This window comes from Sminthopsis crassicaudata, chromosome 2 (assembly GCF_048593235.1).
Source record: "Sminthopsis crassicaudata isolate SCR6 chromosome 2, ASM4859323v1, whole genome shotgun sequence".
Lineage (NCBI taxonomy): Eukaryota > Metazoa > Chordata > Mammalia > Dasyuromorphia > Dasyuridae > Sminthopsis > Sminthopsis crassicaudata.
In genome coordinates, this window is record NC_133618.1 from 493,914,697 (window position 1) to 493,940,737 (window position 26,041).

General features: G+C 33.3%; 2 protein-coding genes across 11 annotated transcripts in view; one reads left to right on the forward strand and one right to left on the reverse strand.

Moving 5' to 3' along the window:
* The window catches only part of PSME3IP1 (proteasome activator subunit 3 interacting protein 1), a 53,910-nt gene extending 51,348 nt beyond the window's left edge, over positions 1 to 2,562 (reverse strand). The window contains exon 1 of the mRNA XM_074293504.1: positions 2,541 to 2,562. The gene's annotated coding sequence lies outside the window, so the exon portion shown is untranslated. The remainder of the gene's footprint in view (positions 1 to 2,540) is intronic.
* The window catches only part of RSPRY1 (ring finger and SPRY domain containing 1), a 60,107-nt gene that overhangs the window by 11,238 nt on the left and 22,828 nt on the right, over positions 1 to 26,041 (forward strand). For 2 of the 10 annotated variants that reach the window (XM_074293496.1, XM_074293497.1), the window contains exons 2-12: positions 1,024 to 1,153; positions 7,271 to 7,441; positions 7,700 to 7,883; positions 9,882 to 10,376; positions 15,527 to 15,579; positions 18,956 to 19,068; positions 20,511 to 20,637; positions 22,215 to 22,273; positions 22,921 to 22,987; positions 23,824 to 23,955; positions 25,324 to 25,439. In XM_074293496.1, the coding sequence (XP_074149597.1) occupies positions 10,030 to 10,376; positions 15,527 to 15,579; positions 18,956 to 19,068; positions 20,511 to 20,637; positions 22,215 to 22,273; positions 22,921 to 22,987; positions 23,824 to 23,955; positions 25,324 to 25,439 (1,014 nt within the window). In that variant the 5' untranslated portion in view covers positions 1,024 to 1,153; positions 7,271 to 7,441; positions 7,700 to 7,883; positions 9,882 to 10,029. Of the gene's footprint in view, positions 1 to 1,023; positions 1,154 to 7,270; positions 7,442 to 7,699; positions 7,884 to 9,881; positions 10,381 to 11,604; positions 11,713 to 15,526; positions 15,580 to 18,955; positions 19,069 to 20,510; positions 20,638 to 22,214; positions 22,274 to 22,920; positions 22,988 to 23,823; positions 23,956 to 25,323; positions 25,440 to 26,041 lie in introns of those variants that run through there. The other 8 variants (XM_074293491.1, XM_074293492.1, XM_074293494.1 and 5 more) reach the window with 8 other exon arrangements.

Below are 26,041 nucleotides of genomic sequence, written 5' to 3' on the forward strand. Positions count from 1 at the left end.
AGCTACAAAAGATCTATGAAGGAAGATGCCATTCACCTCTAGAGAAAGAACTAATAAATAGTTAGTTATACATTGTATGATTTTACACATAAATATATTTATCTTCGTCAGTAGTTGCCTTCTCTAGTGGGGAGGGAGGAAAGGAGATAATTTGGAATTTTAAATGTAACTGCCACCACCATACCCCATAAAAAAATTTAAATAAATAAATCTATTTCCCTGATCTAACCACCCACTCTATAATTCAATAATACTTTAACTTATTCGATGTTCTATTCATTTCTTCAAATAAAAATGGAAACCTTGATTTAGCCATTCTGGAGAGCAATTTGGAACTGTACCCAAAGGGCTATAGAACTGCATAATACCCTTTGATCCATTGGTGCCACTACTGGAATTGTATCCCAAAGAGATCATAAAAGCGGGAGAACAAGGCTTACAAAAATGTTTGTAGCAGCTCTCTTTGTGGTGTCAAAGAATTGGAAAATGAGTGGATGCCTTTCAGTTGGGGAATGGCTAAAAAAGTTATAGCATATAAATGTTATGGAATATTATTGTTCTATAAGAAATGATGAACAGACTGATATCAAAAGTCTGGAAAGACCTACATACAGTTGATGCTGAGTGAAATGAGCAGAACCAGGAACACATTGTACACAATGACAATAAGATTGTATGATAATTAACTACTGATTCAATATTCAGTGATCCAAGGCAATTCCAAAAACTCTGGGTGGAAAATGCCATTCACATCCAAAGAGAGAACGATAGAGCCTGAATGCAGATTGAAGCATACTATTTCCACCTTTTTTTCATTTTGTTTTTTTTTCCCTTTCTCATGGTTTTTCCCTTTTGTTCTGATTTTTCTTCCCCAACATGACTCATATGGAAATAGTTTTAAAATGGATGTAAGCTATTTACATACAACCTAATAAAAAACCACAATTAAATAAAATTTTTAAAATAAAAATAGAAACCCCTTGAGAGCAGGGACTGTTTCATTTTTTATCTTTGTATCCCCAGTTCCTTAAACCATGTGTTGAACATCTTTGAGACTTAATGACTGATGAATGAATAAATCCTGAAGGAAAGAACAGGGTCTTTTTCATCATTGTATCTCTCTCCAGCATCTACCTTCAAGGGCTTGCACATAGTAAGTACTCAGTAAATGTTAAATAAATGAATTTTGGGATCTGGACCCTTTTTAACTATATATATGTATATATATATATATATATGTATGTATATATATATATATATGTATGTGTGTGTGTTCTGCCTTGTATATTCACAATATATATGTGTGTGTGTTGTGTGTGTGTGTTCTGCCTTGTATATTCACTAGTAATATATATGTGTGTGTTGTGTGTGTGTGTATGTATGTGTGTGTGTGTGTTGTGTGTGTGTTCTGCCTTGTATATTCACAAGTAATATATGTGTGTGTGTGTGTGTGTGTGTGTGTTCTGCCTTGTATATTCACAAGTAATACCAATTTCGGGGGCGGCTAGGTGGTGCAGTGGATAGAGCACCAGCCTTGAATTCAGGAGGACCCGAGTTCAAATCTGGTCTCAGACACTTAACACTTCCTAGCTGTGTGACTTTGGGCAAGTCACTTAACCCTAGCCTAAAAAAAAAAAAAAAAAAAAAAAGTAATACCAATTTCCAGTTCCACACAGTACCTGTTTCTTTCATTTTAATTGCAGTTAGAGTACCTTTTGATATATATTTTATTGTGAAGCTTGCAGAGGTAGCTCTGATAGTATTATTTTGTTGTGATAATATATTTGAACAGAATTCTAGATATCTCAACTGTTTTATCCAAAGCATTTAATGCACAATTAGTCAGTTTAGAGGAAAGTGTAGCATTCTATAAAGGTATGCCAAGTAGAAGAATAAGACTTAATTTTTTTAATGTGTGTTAAACAAATTTAATTTTTAAAAATATTTTCTAGAATTTGTGGGAACTGGTACATAGAAGAAAATATCAGTCCTTAAAAAATTCTTTATTTGATATAGCCTTTCCAACCTAAAAGTAGCTCTGAATGTGAGGACTTTGAGCTATATATTAAAGAGTATGGCATTTATTTATTGTTTTTGAAAGTTTTGAGTTCTCCACTGAAATAATCATTATTCAACAGATCCATTATTGAGTTGTACTTAAATTGAACTCCTAGGGATTTGACATTGACACTAGCAATTCTTAATGTTTTGTTTTTGTTTTTTATTGGAATAGCAATCTATATCTTAATTATTTTTAATAAGAGGATCCTGAGAAAATGTTTCATTGAATGTTTATAAGACAGGTTTAAAAAATTAAGATGAAGTATGTAAAATGTGTTGTTGTCTGCTGTTCTTTTAAACTTTTCTGTGTCATGAATTCCTTAGGCAGAGCCTATATAACTGTTCTTGGAATATTTTCAAATACATAGAATAAAATATATAAGATCACAAAGGAAATGAATTTATTGAAATCATTATTGAAATGATTTTCTTTTAAAGTTCATAGATATCATTTAAAAAGGAAAGAGTAATTTTTTTACCTGGTGAAATGTTCCAACTCTTTGGTGCCAAGTAAAAGTAGAAAATTTTGTTATTTTCCTTTTATTCTCTCTTGTGCTTTCCTTGTCCCCTCCACTCTCATTGGCTTAGTTCAGGTCCTCATCACTTTTGTCACTGTAGTGATTTTCTGATTTCCTTGGGTTCAGCCTCTCAGAAATCCAGCAAGTAACCTTCCCAAAGTCCAGCGCTAACTATGCCACACCCCTATGCAACAGTTTTTAGTAACTCACCATTGCCTATAAGATTAAAAAAAATACTCTCACCTGGAATTGCTAGCTTTAGCCTAATTTTCTGGCCTTTTTAAAAAATATTAAATGTCTTATTTATCAATTTTTTTAAACATAACAATCACTTCTCATAGATTTTCTTCTCTGATGTCATTTTTGATGTCAGGCAAAAGACATTTGTGCAAAATCATCCAGTAAAGCAACTGGGAATGCTATTATGTAAGATTCCACAGCTGTAGCCTATTACTACTACTACTACTACCACCACCACCACCACCACCACCACCACCACCCCCCAGAGGAAGGAAATGTGTTTCAATACCATTTACCTTTTCATGTTTATTTCATATTACATGCTTTCCATAGTCTAACTTCTAGCCAAACTACAAAACTTTTCCCCATTCTTGTCTTGCTCATTTCTTTTCTGCATTCATATATAATTCTGCAAATTTGAAATACGATTCAGCTTATTTCTCTATGTATTGCAGTGCTTTCCCTTCCTTTAAAATATAATTTAAGTGCTTCCTCCTTGATTTTTCTGCAGCTGAAATTGATCTTTCTCTCATTAGAATTTAGTTTATTTAAATGTTTGACTTTTTTTTTGTTGTTTTTAAAATCAAATTTTATTTTTTAGGTGAACAAAAATTTGCTTTGTCTTTCAACTCCTTCCTATCCTCTATTAAGAGAGAAAAACAAAACCCCTATAGTATAAGCAAAAGAAAATTCCCACATTGATCATGTCCAAAAAAAGTTTTGAGATGTTTTTGTTTGTTTTGTTTTGTTTTAATCTAAATCTTTTAAGTTCATTATCTCTCTGGAAGTGAATAGTATGTAGTCCTCTAGTAGTATCATAAGTCCTCTAGAATTGTGTGAATAGTCATTGCTTTTAATCACAGTTTCTAAGTCTTTATCTTTACAATGTTGTTATTATATAAATTGTTCACTTGGTTCTGGTCACTTCACTCTGAATCAGGTTTCTCTGAAATTATCCCATTCCTTATTTCTCAAAGCACAACAGCATTCTATTGTTCTTGTTCACCTATTCTTCAACTCATCTCCTAGTTTCAGATTTTGTGCCATCACAAAGAGTTGCTATAAATATTTCTCTACTCCCTTAGAATTTATTTTGCTTAATCTCTGTTTTTTAATCTTGCTTTCTTACTTCCCCTTTCCTCCCCTTTTCTCTCCAGTTTACCAATCTGTGTGCATTTCCTCCTATTATTCAGCTAAGGTTCAAGTGTCATTCACTCTATGCAGGTTTGCATTTCTTCTTTTGCTTATAGTGCCTGTCCATATCCTTTGATTTCTTGTGAATTTGGAAATATTTCTTAATCTTTTATATTTGTTTCAATTTTTTGTATTTTTTTGTATTTCTTTGATGTCTTGGTGTTGACAGGTAGGTGGCACCTTGGCTATGGTGTTGGCTCTGGCTCTGGTTCTGGCTCTGGAATCAGGAAGGCCTTAATTCAAACCCAGCTTCAGCTAGTTAATAGCTGTGTAACCCTAGATAAGTCACTCTGTAGACAGTGAGCTCCTTGAGGGCAGGGGCTATCTTTTGCTTCCTTTTATAGGTCCAGTACTTAGCACAGTACTTATCATATAGCAATCACTTAATAAATGTTTACTAACTCTTGCCTTGTTGTCCCATGGTTTCAACAAGGCCAAACATCCAAAGTTAGCTACTGCACTGATGGTAAATTCTCCAATTTGAAAAGGCTACAAGTTACAGTAGAGGGACTATTGTTGCATAATTTTTTGTTTGTGGATGATTGTGCACTTAGTGCAGCCTCCAAAGCTGAGATGCAACAAATTATGGATTGATTCTCTCTTGCTTGTGCTAATTTTGGCCTAACAATTAACACCAAGAAAACAAAGGCTCTCATATAAGCCAGTACTAGCACCACACCATCCATATGTGGTACCATCGACTACAAATGGAGACGTTTTGAATGGTATAGATAAATTCACTTCCCTTGGTACTATACTTTCTAGAGATATACATATTGATAATGAGGTTGACACATGCCTTGCCAGATCTAGCTCAATGCTTGGGACTCCAAAGAAATATGTAGGAGAGAAGAGGTATTAGACTGACTCTCAAACTGAAAGTTTACAGAGTCATTGTGCTGACCTCATTGTTGTGTGCCTGTGAAATCTGAAGAGTTTACCAATGCCATGGCAGGAAACTGAATCACTTCTATTTGAATTGTCTTATGGAGATTCTGAAAATCATTTGGCAGAAGATAGCAAATACCTAGGTTCTTTCTTGAACTAAACTGCCAAACATTCCAATTCTATTGCAGAGAGCACAGCTCCATTAAGTTGGCCACGTTGTTCAGATTCTAAACATTCACTTACCAAAAAGACTGTTTTATGGAGAACTCACATAGGGCAAGAACTCACAAGGTGATCAGAAAAAGTGCTTTAAGGACACGTACACTCAAGATTTCTTTAACAACTTCATAATTGATTGTATGGCATGGGAGACACTGGCACAGAACCACCTGCACGGTGTGCCTTCATCAGAAAAGGTGCTATCTTCTGTGAGCAAAACAGAATTGAATTAACTCAGGAGAAGTATAGGATGTTAGAGTTAGAGAAATTACCCTAAATGTTCATAGGGACTGTTTGTGTCCGGCCTGTGGCAGAGCACTTCAAGCTCACAGTGGTCTGATCAACCACAGTCATACACACTAATTTGACTCTTAACATTGTAGTGTCATTTTGGTCCTCTTCCAGAAAGGACAACTACCAAGCAACCAACCAGCCACAATTTCCTCATCTGTAAAATGGAAATAATAATAGCACCTTCTTCCTAGGTGTGTTGTGAGACTCAAATAAGATATTAATAATAAAATGCTTAGCATAATGTTTGGTACATGGTAGGTGCTTAATAAAGTCTTGTCTCTTTCCTCCATCAAAAATATTTGCTGTGTAGATCTTTTCCTTCCCTCCCCCCCCCCATCTAGCATTAGCTTCTTGTCTTATTCTAACTCTACAGTATTTTCATGCAAAATTTTTAATTTTATGTAATCAAAATTACTTTTTTTTAAAAATAAATACTTCTATCTCTTATTTCATTAAGCATTACCCTCTCCAATGATAGTTTTGCAAAATACCTCTTTTTCATTCTCTTTGTTTTTAAAAAGAAAAAGTGTATGTCTTTTTTAGATATATACTTCCTTGAATCATACTTGTGTGCTTGTCTCATCATCATCTTAGATTATAACCTCCTGAAAAGTAAAGGGCTGTTTTTCCATCTTTTTATACCATTCATTGCCTAGAGGAGGGAGGTAGTCCTCTGAGAATTAGATTGGTTACTATTATTACACATTGAGGATATGGTGTTTGTTCAATTGCTTTGAGTTAATATGGTATACATTTTTTTCATATAACCCTTAAGAACAGTATGTTTGTTGGCTTATTTCAAAAGAAATGCAGTCCAAGATCTCTTCCAGTTCTAAAGCCATGAAACTATGATTTTTAACTGCAGTAAGATCTTTTTTATTATTTGATAATTCCTTTTGTGACCTGCCTATTTATTCTTTTGAATGTTTCTTTATTGATTTAACTTTTATTCTGATCATTATCTTGTCAATAAAAACTATAGCCTTGATAATTAAAAATCTTTTAAAATGTTATTTCTTGATTTGCTAGTTGAACATTTTCTGAGTTATTAGAAGAAAGATTAATCTGTGTGGCATGAAGATAATAATTCAAATCAGTACTTCAACACTGAAATAATAATAGTAGGCTTTGTTTATTTTTTACCATTCTCCTATAAATTATCAGCGAACTATATAGTAAAAACAAACAAACAAAAAAAACCCACCTTATATACATACCAGATGTGGTAACTCATATTTGTAATCCTAGATGTGAGCCCTCTGGCACAAGGGGCTACATAGGGAGTGATGAGCCAAATATGATCCTGTTAAGGCTTCCATACCTTTAAGTGGTAAGATTAGCTATATTTCCAGGTAGAGAGTTAGAGACTTAGTATGGGCAGAGACTTAGTCTCAAATTTCTTTCAAAAAACTAAAAATTTTGTACATATATGGGTAACTCCCAAATACCATGAAACCTAAATAAGTTACCTTGAAACCTGTGTTGCTTAACTCATTACTGATTTCTTTTACCTACCAAACATCTTCAATTCAGAAACTTTTTCTTTGCTTGGGTAGCTTTAAAAATTTTAAGCAAACCAACTTATTTTTGAACAAATTCTAGTTTCTGCCTCCTTAAAAAAAAATTACATTTTCAACTTGGATTCAGCCATTGGCAGCTTAGTTATTTTTTATAGACTGTCTAGTGCGAACGCTAAAAACTAAGTTGTAATATTATAGCCTCCCTTATTCTCTCTTCCTTCAAGATATAACACTTCCTAGCCCTACTCTTATCTTGAAATTCTTCAATATTTGCCTAATATTTTGGCATTTGTTTTCCTTTCTTTCAATTGCCTTCCCATTCTTCTTTCTTGATAGGTAGACTGAATTCCTACAGTCAGCTTGTGATTATGTATCTATCATCATCCCAGATGATGATGGTAATGATTTGGGGAGCAGTACTACAACCTTGAAGCATTTGGGGATTACAATAGTGGATACTGGGGAGACCTGTAAGAAACATCCCTCAACCTGCTATACAGTGGTCACGTATGTGTTACAATTGTTGTTAATCACCCTAATAGAATGCCACACCACCTTAAATGATATATGATACTAGATGTCCTGACAGCTAGGAGATGAGAAATTGTGTCCCATGCAAAGTATATGCTCAATTTAGGATTCCCTGTTACATAACCCAGCAAGGTCTAGGCCACTCTCCTGTTGTAACCCCAAAAGGGCTCCATAGTTATCCACAAACTTGAAAATTTTGAGACAATCTACCTAGCATCTATTTCTTCTCCTCAGGTAAAGAACTTCTAAAGTTAAAGAACCAAGAAGAATGATTTTAAATAAATACTCCATTGATATATGGGCTTAATTTACTGACTAGTTGCAGACCTGTCAGAAAATCTGATGCATCCCATCGTTGTCTTCTTGTCCACGAGCCAGTCAGCCAACCTGATCTTTGAAAAAGCCGGAAAGGTTTGTGGTAAGTGTTTTTCTTTCCCAACAATCAGCGTAACCTTTGAAATCACTAGAAATCCATAGCAGGGACTCCAAAAGGCAACTCCTTTTGTTTTATGTCATATCTGGCTCTTAAGTCTCTTGATATTCTGCTTTCTTGCAAAAAATAATGCCTTGTTCCCTGTGGGGAAGAGAAGGTGGAAGTGGCATTGCTAGACTTATAAAAGATATCCTTTCCACTTTCCCCTCACAACACTTCTAGTCATGAGTTATAAAAGTACAAATGGACATTGCTTGCTTGACAGTGATAATTAACTCTTAAGATTCTGCCTTGTGGAGGTGATCTAATGCCTTTTGTCTCTGAAGAACAGAAATGCATCAGTTTTTTTTTCTGTGATCCATCATATCTAGATCCATCTAGAACACACTTTGCAAGGCACACTGGTGGTACAAAGGCAGAACTAAAGATGGTTCTTACTCATTATAATACTGAACTTAATTATTTTCTGTTACTCTCCATCCAGACTAATAAAAAATATTTCTCCTCCTCATGTTGTTGTAATACAATTTCTTAAACTTTTGAGTGCCTACTATCTGCTGTGAAATATTCCATATTTATCCCAATCTCTCAGACATGGCCAGATTGTCTTCTTTTTCTTTCCAGTGTCTCTCTAACAAGGCTTCTGGAGTCTATGCATTTATTAAAATATGTATATTTTAGCATAGTTGGACTCCTCTGTATTTTATGTATGTTAAAACATTATTCTATGAAGAGGAACATAGCTTCACCAGACTGACAGAGGAATCCAAGATAGTAGAAAAAAGTTTATGAACCCTTGTTCTGGAACCTCATTGATTTTTATCAGTTGTATTAAATCTCTGGTTGCATCATAAAGATAACTTGCCTTAAAATTGCCAGCAAAGTAGTACAACATCTCAACTTTTCTGCAAAGATGCAAATGCAACAACAATGATAACATCTTATTGTGTAAATGTCACTCATTGGCATAAAACTGAAAAGGATGTTAAACACATCCTTATATGACCAAGAAACTTTCTCTCTAGTACTCTCCTTACTGTAAATTACTGATTTGGCCTACAAATTGGGTTGTCTAAGAGTTGGGTTGTTAATCTGGGTTCTCTTCTAATCCTCTTAGAAGTATAGGTTGAGTTACAGTAGTTTTGCCGTTGGATATAGGAACAATAGACAATCTTAAAAATTTTTTTTTATAATTTCTCTTTCCTCCCCCCCCCAAAAAAAGAGAAAATGACCTAATTACAAAAAAATTTTTTTTTTCCATTTTTAATAAAGAAACAGTCCTTTAGATCAAAGTTTCTAAAACTGTGGGTTGTGATCCCACATGGGGTCGCATAACTGAATGTGGGAGTCATGAAAAATTTGGCTACAGTAAAAGGTATCAAATACTTTGCCAAGATTTAATTCTTTATGTAAAAATAAACCAGTACATCCATCTTATTATGTCAAATTTGCTTTCATCTTTAGTAATTGGTAAATAAATGGTAAAATTATATGTATACAAAGAATTGTTTCAAAATAAATTTCTTTATGATTTGCTATAATGTTTAATTTGTATACCTATTTTATATATCTAGGATTGCATAAAAATTTCTCAGGCAAAAAGAGGTTGTGAGTGGAAAAAGTTTAAGAAGTTATTTAGATAATTTCTTAGGTTTTTCTAATATAGTATTTCTGTATCTTGAAAGGAAGAACTCAAGTTTGAGGCTCATATCAATACTCTTAAGTCTCACTAAACTAGATTGAGTTACTGATTGATTTCTTATAATGTAAATAAATAAGGAGTTACTATTTAACAGTTAGTTAATTACTTTCCTATTATCCAAATATACCTCTCTGTGCTGGTACCTCTTGAGGAAATTGTCCAAAAATGAACTAGTTTTATTTATGAAGCCTCTAAAATCAGGATTAGGAGACCTTTAAGTAGATTGATGGCTAAAAATACTTAACTCCTTTAACTATTTCTTTTTTATTTTGTTTTTTTAGACCTGCTTTTGGATGATCAGAGTTTATTTTAGGTGATAATGTTGGATACCGAATCTACAACTTCCTTTGGATTCCAATTGTTGATAACAAATACAATGCAAATACCTCAATTCAAGATTATGAAAACAGTACTTGGAAAACTTTCTCAATGATTGTCTTTGCTTGGGTTGTGTTTTATGCTAGCAGAAGCCTTGTACAAGGTTTGCTGCTGACTCTAGAGCAGCATATATCAAGTTTTCTGGGAACTTTGGGAGCCACCAACATGGGCAACTCTTGTATTTGTCGAGATGATAGTGGCACAGAAGATAATGCAGAGTCCCAGCATCAGCAGACTGAGAACAGTATATTACCAGCAGCTGAAAACAGAAGCCATCTAAGGGACCCTGTGAGACCACCTAGGAGGGGCCGAGGACCACATGAGCCAAGAAGAAAGAAACAAAATGTAGATTGTTTGGTGTTGGATACACTGGCAGTAATTCGGACACTTGTAGATAAGTAAGTACCCACTTATCAATGACTCCAGCTTTAAAGAAAATTTTTCTATTGGAAATTTCTAACAGTTGCCTTCATTTTGTCTTACATGCTGCATCAGGATATATAACAATGAGCCTTGTACTTTTAGGGAAAGGGAGGATATTTTTGTTGGTATCTCTAATGGCAGTATAAATTATATGTTTTGTGTTTTCACTTGCTAGCATTGACTTCATCCTGAATTTGTCTAAAATTATTGTAGAAAGAAAACACTAATTAAAGAAAACTCTGATTTCTCTTAGTAGAAAAGTAGAAGATGAGCAAATTTGTTACTGGTGATAATAGGAAGCACTTTTAAAAGATTCATTGCCATTAGTACTCTCTCATTCATGCCACTGACCAGAGATTCAAGTTGTCTCTCCTATATAACATGTATATAATTATTAGATATAAAGGGTTTATCTTTTAACTTCCTGAGAAAAGAAACTGAGTAGTTTTCATCTTTTCCCCTATATTTTTCATCCATATCCTTTTTAAATGTGCTTAATTTGCTTGTGAATGTGTGAAAAATACTACATACATACTCCATTTTAAGAAAACCAAAATAAACCCAGAACGGTGGAAGGAACATTGGATTTGGAGTCAAAGTACCTGGGACTAAAGCCCAGCAAAGTAACTCACTACCTGTTTCCATAGGAGGTAGCATAATGCATTACAAAGAAAACTAATTCTAAAATCAGAAGGCCTGGGTTTATGTTCTACCTCTGACATTTACTACTTCTTTAATCCAGGCCTCATTCTCATGTTGTAAAGTGAAGCATTGTAAAGTGCTTGGTTAGATAACTTCTGATTTCTCTCCCAGCTCTAAGTCTATAATTCCATGAAAATTATGGGATTGAATTACATTGCTGATAAAATCCCTTCTAGCTTTATGATCTACAATCTCCTGAAAATTCAAATCTGCAAAAATCTATGTGTGTAAAATACCAATATAAGTAAGTGATAAGGATCATATTATTTAAAAATTATATATTTTACAGAATTACTTTAGCATTCCTTTAAATAGGATTTTTAGTGCATATAAATTATCTTTTATTTATAAAAATTCACTGAAAAAAATTAATTTTGTACACTTTTCAGAAACACATTGAATGTAACACTGAAATGACATTACTTCCTGTTTCTCTATATTGTTATACTATAAGTGTGACTACTCCAGGGAAATAAACTTTTGTTTTACATTTTTCCCTAGGAGAGAGACAGAGACAGATACAGAGACAGAGAGACAGAGACAGAGAAAGATTCAGAGAGACAAAGGGAGAAAAAGAATTTATGGGTGTGTGACTGGATTGATCTCCAGGTATCTGTCAGCAATTTTATTAGGGGGAAAAACATAACTTCAGGACTAGCCATTTAAAGAATAGTGAGATCAAAATGCCTTTAATGATGGTGTACATCCAAAGAAATACCTTTTAACCTTAAATTAACTACATGTGGCTACCATATCACAGTTAAATATAAGGGGATGAGGACTTGCATTAAAAGTCCCTCTATGCAAACATAAAAATAACTGGGAGTATATAGAATTTTGTTTTGGAGAACTCCAACAAAATATTGAGTTTGGGAGTCATCCAGGGCAATAATTAATTTTTTTTAAAAATACCATTTACAAGATTATAAAATTATTATGAATGGTTGTGTTAAAGAAATAAGGAAATAAATAGTAAGCCAAGTTAATTGCAACCCATTGAAAAACAGGTGCAAAGCAGCTTTTTCCAGTTTTAAAAAGAATGATTAATGGAATGGCAGTGAGTAGAAGCTTTATTTGAAAGTTTCCAGAAGATATCACCGGTAATGAGTGTGCTTTTTTGTGAAAGCATAGAAGTTTACCAATGTTTATTTAAATAAGACAAGTAAAATGTATTTGAAAAGCACAGAAAAAATCCTCACATTAAACAAAACAAAGGTATTAGAGTCTTAGAAAAAGTCTTCTATGAAAGGAAAAGCAAACACGAAATAAATGATTACAGAATACTACAAAAAATAGTGTAACACTTTAAATAGTTTTTATGGACCTGGAAATTTATTCAGCAATACTTTGACCTCTTATGAAGTTTAACAGGGCCCTTAAAACAATACTTAAAGCAAAAGATAATAGGCTCAAGAAAATCTGGTAGGAAGAGGTTTTTTTTTTTCCCTAAAATTAGTTCCTTATCATACTGCTAAAACAATTTCTATACATGCCTTTATTCAGGAAAAGAGTATTTTTTATTTTTCTAGAGAAGAACACAATTCTTAATACTGCTTCTATTAAGAACAAATTTGATAGAACCGAATGCTGCTTTTGTTCATATTTTTTTTCTCATTTTCTTTATGCCATCTTGACTCTGAAAGAGCTGACAATTATTAGCATATTTTTTATTAGCTAAATTTTTTTTAAAAATATAATCATTTTCTGCTTTATGTGAAAAACTAAAATAAATTTCCTCCTTGTAAGGACTATCTATAACATGACCTTAAAATTTTGGAGTTTAGTCACAGTTTAAAACTATTTAAGTTTTTGTCATTTAAAAATTATTTCACTTTAAATCAACTGTGGAAATAACCACTTAAAGCTGCCTTTTTACTAAATTGATTAATTGCTCATGTGCTTAGGCTTGCCAAAACTGTGTAGGTAGATGGATTTGAAATACTTGTTAATAAGGGTACTTTAAACTACTGTAAAATGATTTGGAGAAAGTATCATTCTGCTTGTTTAGCCATTTTATCCATCTTGGAATTTAGGTATTTGTACAGAAATTCTACTGTGACATCTAGAAGTCAGGTCATTTCCTATATGCTGATTTGAACTTCTGTTCTATTTACTGTCCTTTCATTGTTGTCTCTTGACTTAGCTAGTTTTCTTTATTGTGTAATTAGGAAGAAAATGTTTCTAAAGAGCTTAACAATATACATCCATAAAAGATAGGTAATCTCTTGTGATAAAAACAACAAATCAAATATTTGTAAACCTGGTTCCAGTTTCTACTGTGCCACTAATTACCTCTTTGACCTTGAGTAAGTTCCCCTCTCTGGGCCTGTTCCCTTATTTGTAAAATGGGAGGCTTAGCCTAAATGATTTCCAAGATATTATATAGTTCTAAAATTGTATAATTTATTTTCTTCCATGGAATCCCACCTTCCCTAATTTATCACATTTCCCTTTTTGTATCTCTTTCATGTGTCTCTGAAAAGCAGGTTGATTCTTTCTAGTCACCTTTTCTTTAATAGCTATAGTTGATTCCTTACAGTTTAAGGTTTCTTGACTTGGATCAGGTGAATCTAAGGTCCCTTCCAGTTCTAAATCCTTTGTCTGAGAAGAAATTTTTCAAAAACACAAATTCCCAAAATATCTAGAGTTGGATGGGAACCTAGATCATCTGGTCTACGTAAACAAAAATCTCTGTAACATTACTGACAGATAACCATCTAATATTCATTTGATGATATTTGGCAAAAGGGGAACCTACCACCATCTGAGATTACTCATTCTACTTTTGGACAGTTATAATTATTAGGAGGTTTTTCCTCATAGTAAACCTAGATCATCCTTCTAATAATGTCTATACTGCTCCTAGTTTTACTAGGCCAAATAGAGCAAGTCTGATCCCTCTTCTATATTATCGGCCCTTCAGAGACTTGAAGATAGGTATCATGTTGCTCCCAAGACTTCTCTTCTCTAACTACCCCAGTTCCTTCAACCAGTTCTAGTATGGCTTAGTCACCAGTCCCCTTACCATCTTATTTGCCTTTATCTGGATATTAAGTAGGTAAACTAACTGGGCCTGCAATATACTCAGTGTTTGTGCTTATGACCTTCAAATACAGAAAATATCACCTAGACATTTATTTATTTCCCAGACTCCTCTTTGATTTGCTAGAGATAACTGGCTGTCTATGTCCCTAGTAAGGATGTTCTGTAAGGTTGTTTATGAGAGTGTTATGTTGGTTGAACTATGTCAACAAATGGGTAAACCAAAGTGTCTGAAAGGACCAGTTGGATATTGCCACAGCCTCCAAGAGAAGTATTAAAAACTCAGCTGGACAGTGACCTAGTGAAGCTGTCCAGCCAGAGTCTTTTGTGTTGCCTGTTCTTGAATCCTGATCAACCTAAAACTCACTGCATCTTCAGAGATAAGTGAACTATGGAGTCTGACTGCTATGCAGTAATCCTCCAGCTAACAGTCATCTGAGAGAGAGATTGTCAGACCTATCATGAGAACAATCACCATGTAAGGCTATACAAGTGATGTCTTTTTAATTCTCTATGGCCTTTATACTTGTCCTGCTATGGCTCATCCTAGGTATATTGGTAGGATCTCAGTACTTACATGGGATGTACACTCAATTTTCAGTATAGCCCATCTTTCTAGTTCTAGTAGGTGCTCAACAGTATATGGGAACTATACTTGTAGTACTCTATTTCCATTATCTATTTATATCTTTTGGGATTCCCAATAAATTCTTTTTGGATTCAAAGGTGAAACTGTTCATGTCTTTCTATGTCATAAACCTAAATAAAAACTAATGGAACAAGGAAGACATACTCTATCAGTGTTCTTACTCATAAGTGGCATCCAGAACTGAACACAATTCTCACTTTTTATGGATGGCCTCTTTCTCTCGATTCATGTCTTTTCAAATGGAATATTTCTTCTAAATCTTAGAATATTCAATCATCACTATTTCAATATTTTCTGAAAGGGACCTATAAATTAAACAGAAACAGTAACAATTATGAATTTGTGTTGATCTTCCTCTAGCACTTCATTTAGATTTCTTTTTTGTCTTCATAAAATCTCTACAGGGATGTCATGAAGATGACATTTACCTTCCTGAGGTTCAGAAAGGTTAAATGCTTTGCCAATGTTCCTTCCATCTATGAGATTTCATTTTATAAATATTTATTTCTTCTTATTTTGTTTAATTGTCATCATGGGGAGACTGACTTTACAAAATGGCCATTTAATATGAGCATTGATTCTTTAGGTTTGTAGTTAATAGTTTCTTGTCTTCCTTCCTCTATATTCAATCATTTATAGTCTCCTCTTTCTCCTTCCCACAACTGAATTTTAATTCAAAACTTTTCATTTATAATTTTCCCAAGCTTGACATTTTAATTGTCTATTTTTCAGTGACCAGGAACCTCCTTATTCAATGATCACATTGCACGAAATGGCAGAAACAGGTATCATAACACTTTTTGTTCAGAAAGAATTATTAGCCTAAAAAAATGCTCTGTTGATTTTTTTTCCAGAAAATAAAATAAATAATTATTCATGTAAAATAGAGTTCCTATTTGAGAAGTTTGAAATGGTAACATATAAGTTTTAATGTACTAAATGTATGTATTTTAAATGCAGTGAAATTACACAATGTTCACTTGCCATTTTTTCCTCCAAAACATCATATTCTTATCTGCTTTAAATATATTAACTCATTATCAAATGAGAAGCACTTTATAGGTCTCAAAATGCTATATACTATTAATTATTATTACTGTTACTTCATATATAAATTGTTTCAAAGCTTTTACTTTATAAATTCCTTCTCTACAGATTTTCTTCCCTTCTTTTGTACCCTGTCCCTATAGAGTGAATATATGACTACTAAGCTTGAATATCTGGTAGTTACAATAATCATTTCCCATAGTTATTTCTTAGTTATTCTTAATTTTTAATTGTATGGATATTTTTGTTTCTTTTAGTTTTTATTTGCTATTATTGCTTTATATCTCTTGCATTTCCCAGTATGTCCATTCCCTCATCTCTTCCAGAGAGCCATTCCTTAGAACAAAGAATGGAGGAGGGAGAGGGAAGCAGTTCAATAAAAGTAACAAATATATCAACCAAGCCTGGCAAGGGGGTGTGTGGGTGTGTGAGTATGTGTGTGTGTGTGTGTGTTGTAATGATCTGAAGTATGTGCCATGGATAATGTGTATATATGTATGGGGGTGAGTGGGGGTGTGGATGTGGTATGGGTATAATATATAGAGAGAAGTAAAAAGGGGGAAAAAAGTTCAAAAACTTAGTGTTTAATAAGTTAATTTCACTTATAGACAATTCCCTCCTAATTTAAATACGTTCAACTTTATTATATATCAATAGCCAGTCACCTAGCCAAATGACTTGTTTGTCACAACTCTGTCCCCTTTGATTTGCTGTAATAATGGGACCTACCCTGTCCTTGACCTTAGTTATTCCTAGACCCTAACCTAAGCTCAATATTGTTGTGGTGGCAAATTCTCCGAAAGTGCTTTTCTACTTAACACTGCCTGACTCAGCTCCTTACTCCTAGCCATTCCCTAGAGGTCTTTCCCTATTCTTTATTTTAAAAGCTAAAAGCCCCTCCCGTTCCAGTTCCTATGATGAAATGCCCAAAATAGCTTGAATCAGCTTTTGCCCTGAAATGTAGAAATATCTTACTTAACACCCTGGTACTCCCCAAGAATTCATTTGGACCCAAGTCTTGCTTTCCATATAGAGCATAAGTGAAAAAAAGAGAAAGTGAGATTTAGAAGGAAGTCTTCCATTTATAGGCTACACTTATATAGCACTTTATAGTTTATAACTTTCTTACTACTGGTCAAAAAAAACCCAAACAGACAAAAACCCTAGGAAAAAGCAAAACTCCAAAGCACTATATACTTCAGCAACTGAGGAAAAAAAAAAAAAAAAAAAGCCAAAAGCCAAAATATTTCATTGTCTTCCACAGTAGACCTGGGAGGAAAGAAAGAAGCAATAAATAGAATTGGAAAAGGAAGTAGGCTAGTCAGGAGTAAAAAGAAAGGTTGTTTGTGTAACTAGCTAATTCAGGATGGTTACTCATCCTTACTATCTGGTCTCCTACTCTAGCTTTATTGTGATTTAATCCAGACTGCAAAGCCTACTAGTGCCTTGCAACTAAGAAAGTTCCTATTCCCATTGCCTAGTAGGAAAGAGAAAGAAAAATCCCTATTCAGATTCTTCTTGCCCTTCCAAGTTGGAATAATATATTTTCCAAAAGAAACCCAATGTGTGGTTCAATGATACTTCTCATATACTTTAGCTTTGCTAAAGAATCTACGATTTCTGTTATGTAGATATTATCTTCAGAGCATTCTGATTTTGTTTTCATCCATGCTGTTCTACAGATCCTTCAAGTCTCTGTTCAACATATTGATGAGTACACTGGATGATTCTTTTAATATCTTGAGGATGCTAGTGTTAGTACTTGGACTATCCATTTGTAATATCTCATTCTTGCAATGTGATCAGTCCACTCATATTTGTCATTGTTTTTCATGTCACTTATTTTATATAAAACCACAGATAGATCATGAGTTAAATAGACTTTTGTAGATTCACCTAGGCACCTTATGGTCATATAATAAACACTATCATAATATATGTATTTTCCTTTCTAAGAAAGAATTTTCCCCCTAATTTAAACAATTCATTTATGACCTTTAAAAAAACAGCCTATTTATAAATTGATAAAAAGCAAATTTAAATATTTTTCTTTCTCATTTATATGAAAAGACCTGAATTTAGGTTTTAATTTTTTTTTTTTAAGCAATTGGAGTTAAGTGACTTGCCTAGGGTCATACAGCTAGGACGTGTTAAGTGTCTGAGGTTGGATTTGAACTCAGATCCTCCTGACTTGAGGGCTGATACTTTATCCACTGCACCATCCAACTGCCCCTTAATTTCTTTTTAAAAGAAAGCTAGTTGTCAGATTTTATTCATGACAGATCATTTTTCATTTTATCTTTTACTCTGTAAACAATTATGCCAATCATCTTGACCAACACGTTCCAAAAACTACCTTTCACATAATAAGAGAAAAAAATTTTCTCTCTCCGTCTAGTTCCCTAAGCAGTTGTACTGAGAATTAAAATAACTCACAAAGTCTTCCACTTATGATTTGTCTCATTTGGAAGCACAAAATGAGATTTAATTCTTCTAATTGACAGACCAAAAAAAGCAGCCTTTCCATATAACTGTTTTGGAACTGGAGGGGAAATGTCTATTATTGTTCTTTCTATTGTTAACTAATTTCTTTTTTCTTTTTTTTTCTGAGGCTGGGGTTAAGTGATTTGTCCAGGGTCACACAGCTAGGAATTGTTAAGTGTCTGAGACCAGATTTGAACTCAGGTCCTCCTGAATTCAAGGCTGGTGCTCTTATCCACTGCGCCACCTAACTTGCCCCCTGTTAACTAATTTCTTAAGCATCACTGTGATGCTATACCCTATTTTTAATCTGTGTCATTAATTCTCATGTGAGAAATAATTTAAATACATTTCAGAAACAATGTTTAAATGTAGTTTAAGGGCCCATGGCACAGAATATGCAACCTTTTAGAGCTATCAGATTTGCCAGTTAAAGTTTTTGGATTCCAGCTATCATAAGATAGCTAGCTATCACTAATTGCTTTAAAAGACTCATTTTAAGGGCCAAAAAAAGGTTTTCCCATTTCAATGTGAGGTCATCTTATATTACTTTTGTTGTGACTTGTCTACCTATTCTTGAGTTTTAAAACATGGTGACACCACCCTCTGATAATCTCCTTGATTTGGTCACAGATGAAGGATGGTTGGAAGTTGTCCAGTCTTTAATTAGAGTTATACCATTGGAAGATCCATTGGGACCAGCTGTTATAACGTTATTACTAGACGAGTGTCCATTGCCAACTAAAGTAAGTTAACACATGTGTAACTTATGCAACTGCCACCTACACATATGCTCAAGGATTTCCAGAGGGAAAGTTTGATGTGAGCTATTTCCTCTTTATGCATTAGAGCCAAAATGTTGTTCATTATTAACATCATCCCCCAAATTTAGCATTTGCTAAAGACAAAGTGCTAGATCTTATTTCCATGAAACGACTAAATTTAATTAAAGGTTAGTAAGTATTAATTTAAACAACAATAACAATTTAAAGGAGTGAGCAAATAAATATTACTTGATACAGAAGTCTTTTTTGAAACAAGAACTTTGTAATGTTTCTTACTTGTTTCTACATTAATTTTCCCATATAAAATGTTTTTTTGGAAATCTTTTTTTTTCCAAGTTAAAGTGAAAACTATACACCTAAGAAGCAATTTTTAGTTTTATCATAGAATTTTATTTTTTCAGTGTTCCTTTATGATCATATGATGGGAAAAAAATATTTGTAGGTTAGAAGTAATTACTTAGCCAAGATTCTGATCATAAATTATTTGCATGTGAGGGCAGAGAAGGGTAAATTGCTAGAATAAAGTGCAAGATGGGAAGGTGGATTGAAAAGAAAACTGGTCAGATTTCTTCGCTGTAGTATCAAAATACCCTAATTCATATATAATCTACAGTTCCAACAGGGAGGAAATGTCTGATCTGTCTTCCAAAATTCTATTTTCTTTATCTTCCAATTTTGGGTCAGAGCTTTTGCTCACCAAGTTAACAAATGTGAAATTGGCCACATTTGTGCTTTTGTTACAATAAAAATGACAGTGCAAGTCAGTCATATAATCAATATGATACTTTGACTTGTTCTTCTCATGTTGTTAATTTATTTTACATATCCCAGTTATTCCTTTGACTTCACTATTTTTAAAAAAAAAGAAAATTGAGTTGGCTTTTTGTTTGCTTTATTTGCCATGTATGAGTTTCAGACACTCAAAATCCAACATGACTGACCCTCATGACAGAAAGGAAAATTCTGTGATATATCTATTAAAGAGTTGACTCTAATTTAGACTTCTCAGTTTCTCAGTTTCGATTGGTGCTGTATTTGTTTTTAAGAGGAAATAAAGCCCCTATTGAAATAATGAAATTTCTTCATCCCAGTATTACTTAGTGTCTCCATTGACTCCTATTGGGTTGGCATCTGCCTGGACTTGACTTTTTAATATCAGTGGCATAAAAAGATGCATTTTATATATTTAACACAGTAGCCACATACTGAATGATATTTTGTATGGCAAGCTGAAGTTGTTGAAATAGCATTTCAGTAAAGTTGCTCTAATATGTGATAGTACAATTATGTCTTTATTATATAATGTTAATTTCCATTTCTTAGTTGTTTAGTTGTTCTTTGCAGATTTAGGTGCAAAAGATGTTAAGAAATATATTAAGTCCACTTCATACTTTTTCTTTTAGGATGCACTCCAGAAGTTGACTGAAATTCTAAATTTAAATGGAGCTGTTGCTTGTCAGGATGCTAGTCATCCTGCCAAACACCGAAACACAACAGCAGTACTGGGCTGCTTAGCTGAGAAACTAGCAGGTAATTATGAGAAATTTCATATTTTAAAAATGTGTTGGATGTCTCCAACTAAATCAGTTAAATGTTTATGAACCTAGTTTGTTTTGTTTGTTTTTTTTATAACAAGGAAAAGGGAAAGTGAAATCCACATTAGAAAAAAAAATTTAATCTAGGTGGCTAATTGTTAGGGAATATGATAAAATAATTCATTTAGCTTTTACAAATAAGAACAAGATATATAAAACCATACTCAAATACTACGACAACAGCAATAAAAGACTTCTAAAGTATGACCAGTTAATAGAAAAGAGAAGAACATGATCTTGTAATGTGGGGAAAAAAAGAGAAAAATCTGATACCTCCCAAGATTTGGTGTTAAAAATAAAAACAAATCCTTAGATTGGGGGGGTTGGGTGAGGAGATTTGAAAACATTGACACAATGTGGTTTTTTTTGCAATGTCTTAATCCCTGCTTAAAGTTTGAAATTACAATCATTTTTGAAATTCTCTCTTTTCCCTATCTATTAATGAATAAAAACTTTTTTTTTTTTAAACTTGAAAAGTAGAACATAGAGCTTTGCATTTTAGGAGAGGATAAGGTTTTCTATCTTCATATCTATATGAAACCTTTTAGGATATGGCTATTAGAACTGTTAAACTCTTGTATTTATTCAGCTAAAGACATAAATAAGATCACATCTTGGAAATTAAATAAGTACTAAATCTGTCCTACGGACTAGACATGTCCCATCTTGGCAAACACTATGTGATCAGAACTCTTATTTTTCTTTCAGTTCATTTTAATGAGAACTTAAAAATTCTTGTTGTTTTTTTTTCCCCTTTTGAAATAAAAGGTTTGAATTTTTTTTTTAACCTTAACCATAGTTTATGTAATTTCTTACTGTAGTGTTTTGAGTGCCTATAGCTGAAAGATACTGTTTTCCAGAGTTTTCATTTCTTTTAGAGTAGAACTGTCATTATATAGGCCTCCTAAAATTTAATAATTACATGGAAATGATAGAGTCAATTTTGATTTCAGTTGTTATGATTTCTAGCTTTATGTAATGTCATGTATTCTCCTGACATGGCCTTACAACCTTGTACAAAAGAGAAGCCCTTTTGATTAAAAAGCCTAACCTGCCCCTTCTAGATCAAGCCACAAAATAGCTTTGGATCTAAGATGTGATCTAGTCCAGAAGTCCAGACCCTTCATTTTATATCTATAGAAATTGACGTTTAAAGAGGGGAAATTATTCCCCAAGTAGCAAAACTGGAATTGAAACTCAGCTCTTGACTCCAAACCTGGGCCTTTTTTTAAAAACCAAACCAAACAGAGAGTTAAACAATATCTTCCTTTTTGGTACAACTTAAAACTGTGTCTTAAAGGGAGTTTGGAAATTGTTCTTCCTGAATATTCATACAGGAAACTTGAGGATTAACTTCCAAGTACATTTGGATATCTTGTTTATGAACCAGATGATTTTGTGTATAACCATGTAGTTGACACTTTAGTATTTACTAATAGGAAAATGCAATACACCAATTTTAGAGATGTGCCATTGTAATGTTATATAGTATATTTATTGTTAACTCTACAGGTCCTGCAAGTATAAGCTTACTTAGTCCGGGGATATTAGAATATTTGTTACAGAGCCTGGTAAGTGATATATCAAAGGCAGTTGTTGTTGCCAATCATCTAATTCTAATATATAAAAAATAATTTTGTTGTTACAAAGCAAAACAAAAATTTTTAGATTGGGAGAGGGGGAGGGGAATTGGAAGTATTACCAGAATTTGTTTCTTACAATGTTTTAATCCCTTCTTAAAATTTGAAACCAATCATTCTTAAAATTCTCTCATTTCCCTGACTTTTATTTTTTTAATTTCTAAAAAATTAAAAACTTTTATCTTTTAATCTGAAAAACAGAACACAGAGCTTTTCATTTTAGGGAAGATAAAGTTTTCTATTTTTATGTCTATATGGAACCTTTAAGTATATGGCTTCAGAATTGTTATTTATGTTAAATATTTAAAGACATATAACATGGATTAGCATAGGAAATGAAAGCAATCATATATTTGCATCTATTTCCCAAAGTTGTCTTTATTTCAAATGTTAAAATTTTTAGGGAAGAAGTAATGCTAGAATTAAATATTTTTTAAATTATCAGAGCAAAATTTTGATGTTCAAAAAATAGCATATATTTAGCAAGAAAACAATTAGCACATGTAGCTATATGGGCAACAGGAAGCAGAATTAAAAATGAATTTTTTTATTTTTTTTTTTTTTTTTTTTTTTTTCAGAATTTCCAGTCCCATCCTACAGTCATGCTTTTTGCACTAATCGCATTGGAAAAGTTTGCACAGACCAGTATGTATACAAATGCTGTGAATTCTAACATATATACGCTTATTCTGTTGCAGAAGTGTGTATTGATGCTTCTGAACTATTGGCAATTTATTTAAATTTTAAACACTACACGAAAAAAATTTGTTTAGTTTTAAAAGTTTACAGGGTGAATTTAAGCCATTGGATGTGCCACAGAAATATATCTACTTAACAACACATGTGTAACCTGTATCAAATTTCTTGCCTTCTCAGTGAGGATAGGAAGGAATTTGGAACTCAATTTAAAAAAAGAAAAATGTTGAAAGCTTTTTAAAATGTAATTAGAGAAAAATAAAATTGTAAATAAATGAACAAATGGAAAAAAAGAAGTAATCTATACCTTGACCATTTTAAGTCAAGTACCTTATCTGCTCAGTTTATCTGCCTTGCTTTGCACTTTTGAAAGGTTTTAATAGCTCTTCTCCTTCTGAAATATTGCTCCTTCATTGGCTCAGCTATACAGTCTTGTCTTAAAATTTGTCAATAGCATCAACATTTTTTAAAAAACCAATTGTTTACAGTGCCTCTTTCTTTTCTTTTTTCCCCTCTACAATTGAAGGATTGTTTTTGTTTTTGGTTTTGTTTTTTTGTTTTGTTTTGTTTTTTTACCATATATGTTAGCATATTATGTAGCATCTCTTTTGAGTACCTGTGTTTGGATTTTTTGTTTGTTTGTTTGTTTCTTTTTTGAGATGTTTGACTATGGCTACCCTCTTGTCCTTAGCCTATAGGTATTTTAACTGATTTCAGGGGAAATGTTTACTATTATTTGACCATGTAGTTGTTAGCTAATTCAACTCTTGCTTCTTTCTTGCTAGGTGAAAATAAAATGACTATCTCTAAATCCTGTATTAGTGACCGTCTTGTCATGTTGGAGAGTTGGACAGAAAATTCTGACTATCTGAAACGTCAAGTTGGTTTCTGTGCGCAGTGGAGTTTAGACAATCTCTGTAAGTTAGTGTATTTTATTAAAATGATTTCCACTTCCACTGAAAAAGTTACTTCTACTTTATCTCTTTTTCTAATAGTGATTAATTTATTCATTCAACAAATATTAAGTGCTGTCTGTGAGCAAGGAAACACTAAGATAAAACATAGATAAATCCAATACAAATTAGAATGTGATAAGTATAGGAGAAAGATGGATTACAAAGTGTTATGCAGATGAAATAATACTAAAAGTGATGATGAGAAGACCGAATCTTTACCTGAAAGATCCCCAACTGAGAGGAGTAGTATTACTGGCAGAAAGACTTCTCTTGGAGTCCTCCAAACAAAGCTGCCTCAGCATTCCCCTGCTCATAAATTCTCACTCTTCTTTCCTGCCGTGTCAGATCTACATCCTTCTACCTGACTTTAAGGGTCCTCCTCACCTGGCTGTATTTTACATTTCAAACTGTCTTGAAGCACATTCTGCCATAGGCCAAGGTGGTCTCCTCACTGTTCATGAATTTGCCATGCCTATCCCAGTCTCTTGATTTGATTCTCTGTTCTTTATTCCTCTCTCTGCATGTTAAAATCCTACCTGTTCTTCAAGGCCCAATTTAAATCCTCCTACTTCTCTAAATGCTATCCAAACTATTTCAACCAATCCCTCCTCTGAACAGAAATAGAGCATGTGTAGTCTGAACCACAAAATTCAGCTCAAGTATTTCAATGTTTTGTATTTGTTCATTTTATACTGTCTTCTGCATCTCCTATCGGTTTTTCATTCTTTCATGTGACTTTATCTTATCCTGACCTTACCTCTCTGTCCAACTAGATTGAGAAACAGGGACCCTTTTCGGTGTCTAGAACAGCGCTGGTTATATACTTGCTATTCAGGAGATAACTTGTTTGATTTTAAAAGGAAATCTTCCATAGTGACAAGAAAAGATATATATATATATATATCAACAACAATTCTGAAGCTTCTGCTAGGTACTATATAGTTTGCTGAGTGCTAGAGATAAAAAAACCAGAAAATGAAATAATTCTTTACCAAGCATTGTCAAGCCACATCATAATTCCCAAATTATAAGAATTCAGGACATTTTTCTGCATGAAGTAAAGAGAATTGTACTTTGTGTAATGTGTATATCTCTGGTATATAGGAATTGTGATTCTTTAGATGTAAGGAACTTAATATTGAAAATCATACCACTTTCCCTGCTTTCTAGCAAGGCATACTCATTTACTATAATGTATAACCAGAACTGCCATTCAGCATGACCAACTTGGCCGCCTTACAGACTATAATCACAACTATTAAACTTTGTTGATTTTGTTCTTTTCCAAAGGTGTGTGATCCAGCAACATAGTTTATTTTTCTTTTGCAGTTTTGAAAGAAGGCAGGCAGTTTACTTATGAGAAAGTGAATCTGACCAACATTAGGGCCATGCTGAATAGCAATGATGTCAGTGAGTACCTGAAGATCTCACCACATGGATTGGAGGTAAAAAAAAAAAAAAAAAAAAAAAGCATTAATTTACAGATTATTTAAATCTTTTTCCACCTGTGGCTTAGTACCAATGCTTAGAGGCTTCTCAATAATTATTTCTCTTTGTCTTATACTCCCACTTAGGGTTTCACCTAGAAAATCAGAATTTGGCTTTTGTCAAGGTTTCTACACCCAAAAAAATAAGCACTCAGACTAGAAAAATATCATCTATAAGAAAGGTTAATTTAATCAAAAAAAAAAACCAAAACACCATAAAGAACTTTTATCTTAGCCGATAAACATTGAGACAACTCTCCTTTCTCTCATGGACCGCTGTCTTCCCCCAAATACCTGTACAATCTTCTAGACTTATAGATTTACCCTAAGTGGGACTCTTAAGCCAAGGAAAATGACTTGAAGTTGCTCAGGAATCAATACTATGTCATTGTCCTACCCATGAGTCCCTGCTGCTTCCAAAAGCTTGTGCTGTTCCTTAGAATCACCCATTGTAGTAAATCACTCAGGAAGTTTTTAGGAAGTTCACTAGCCCTCCCTTCTGATAGGGCCCACATTCCTGTGGTATCTACACAAAGGACTCCCACCAATCTCCTCTAATT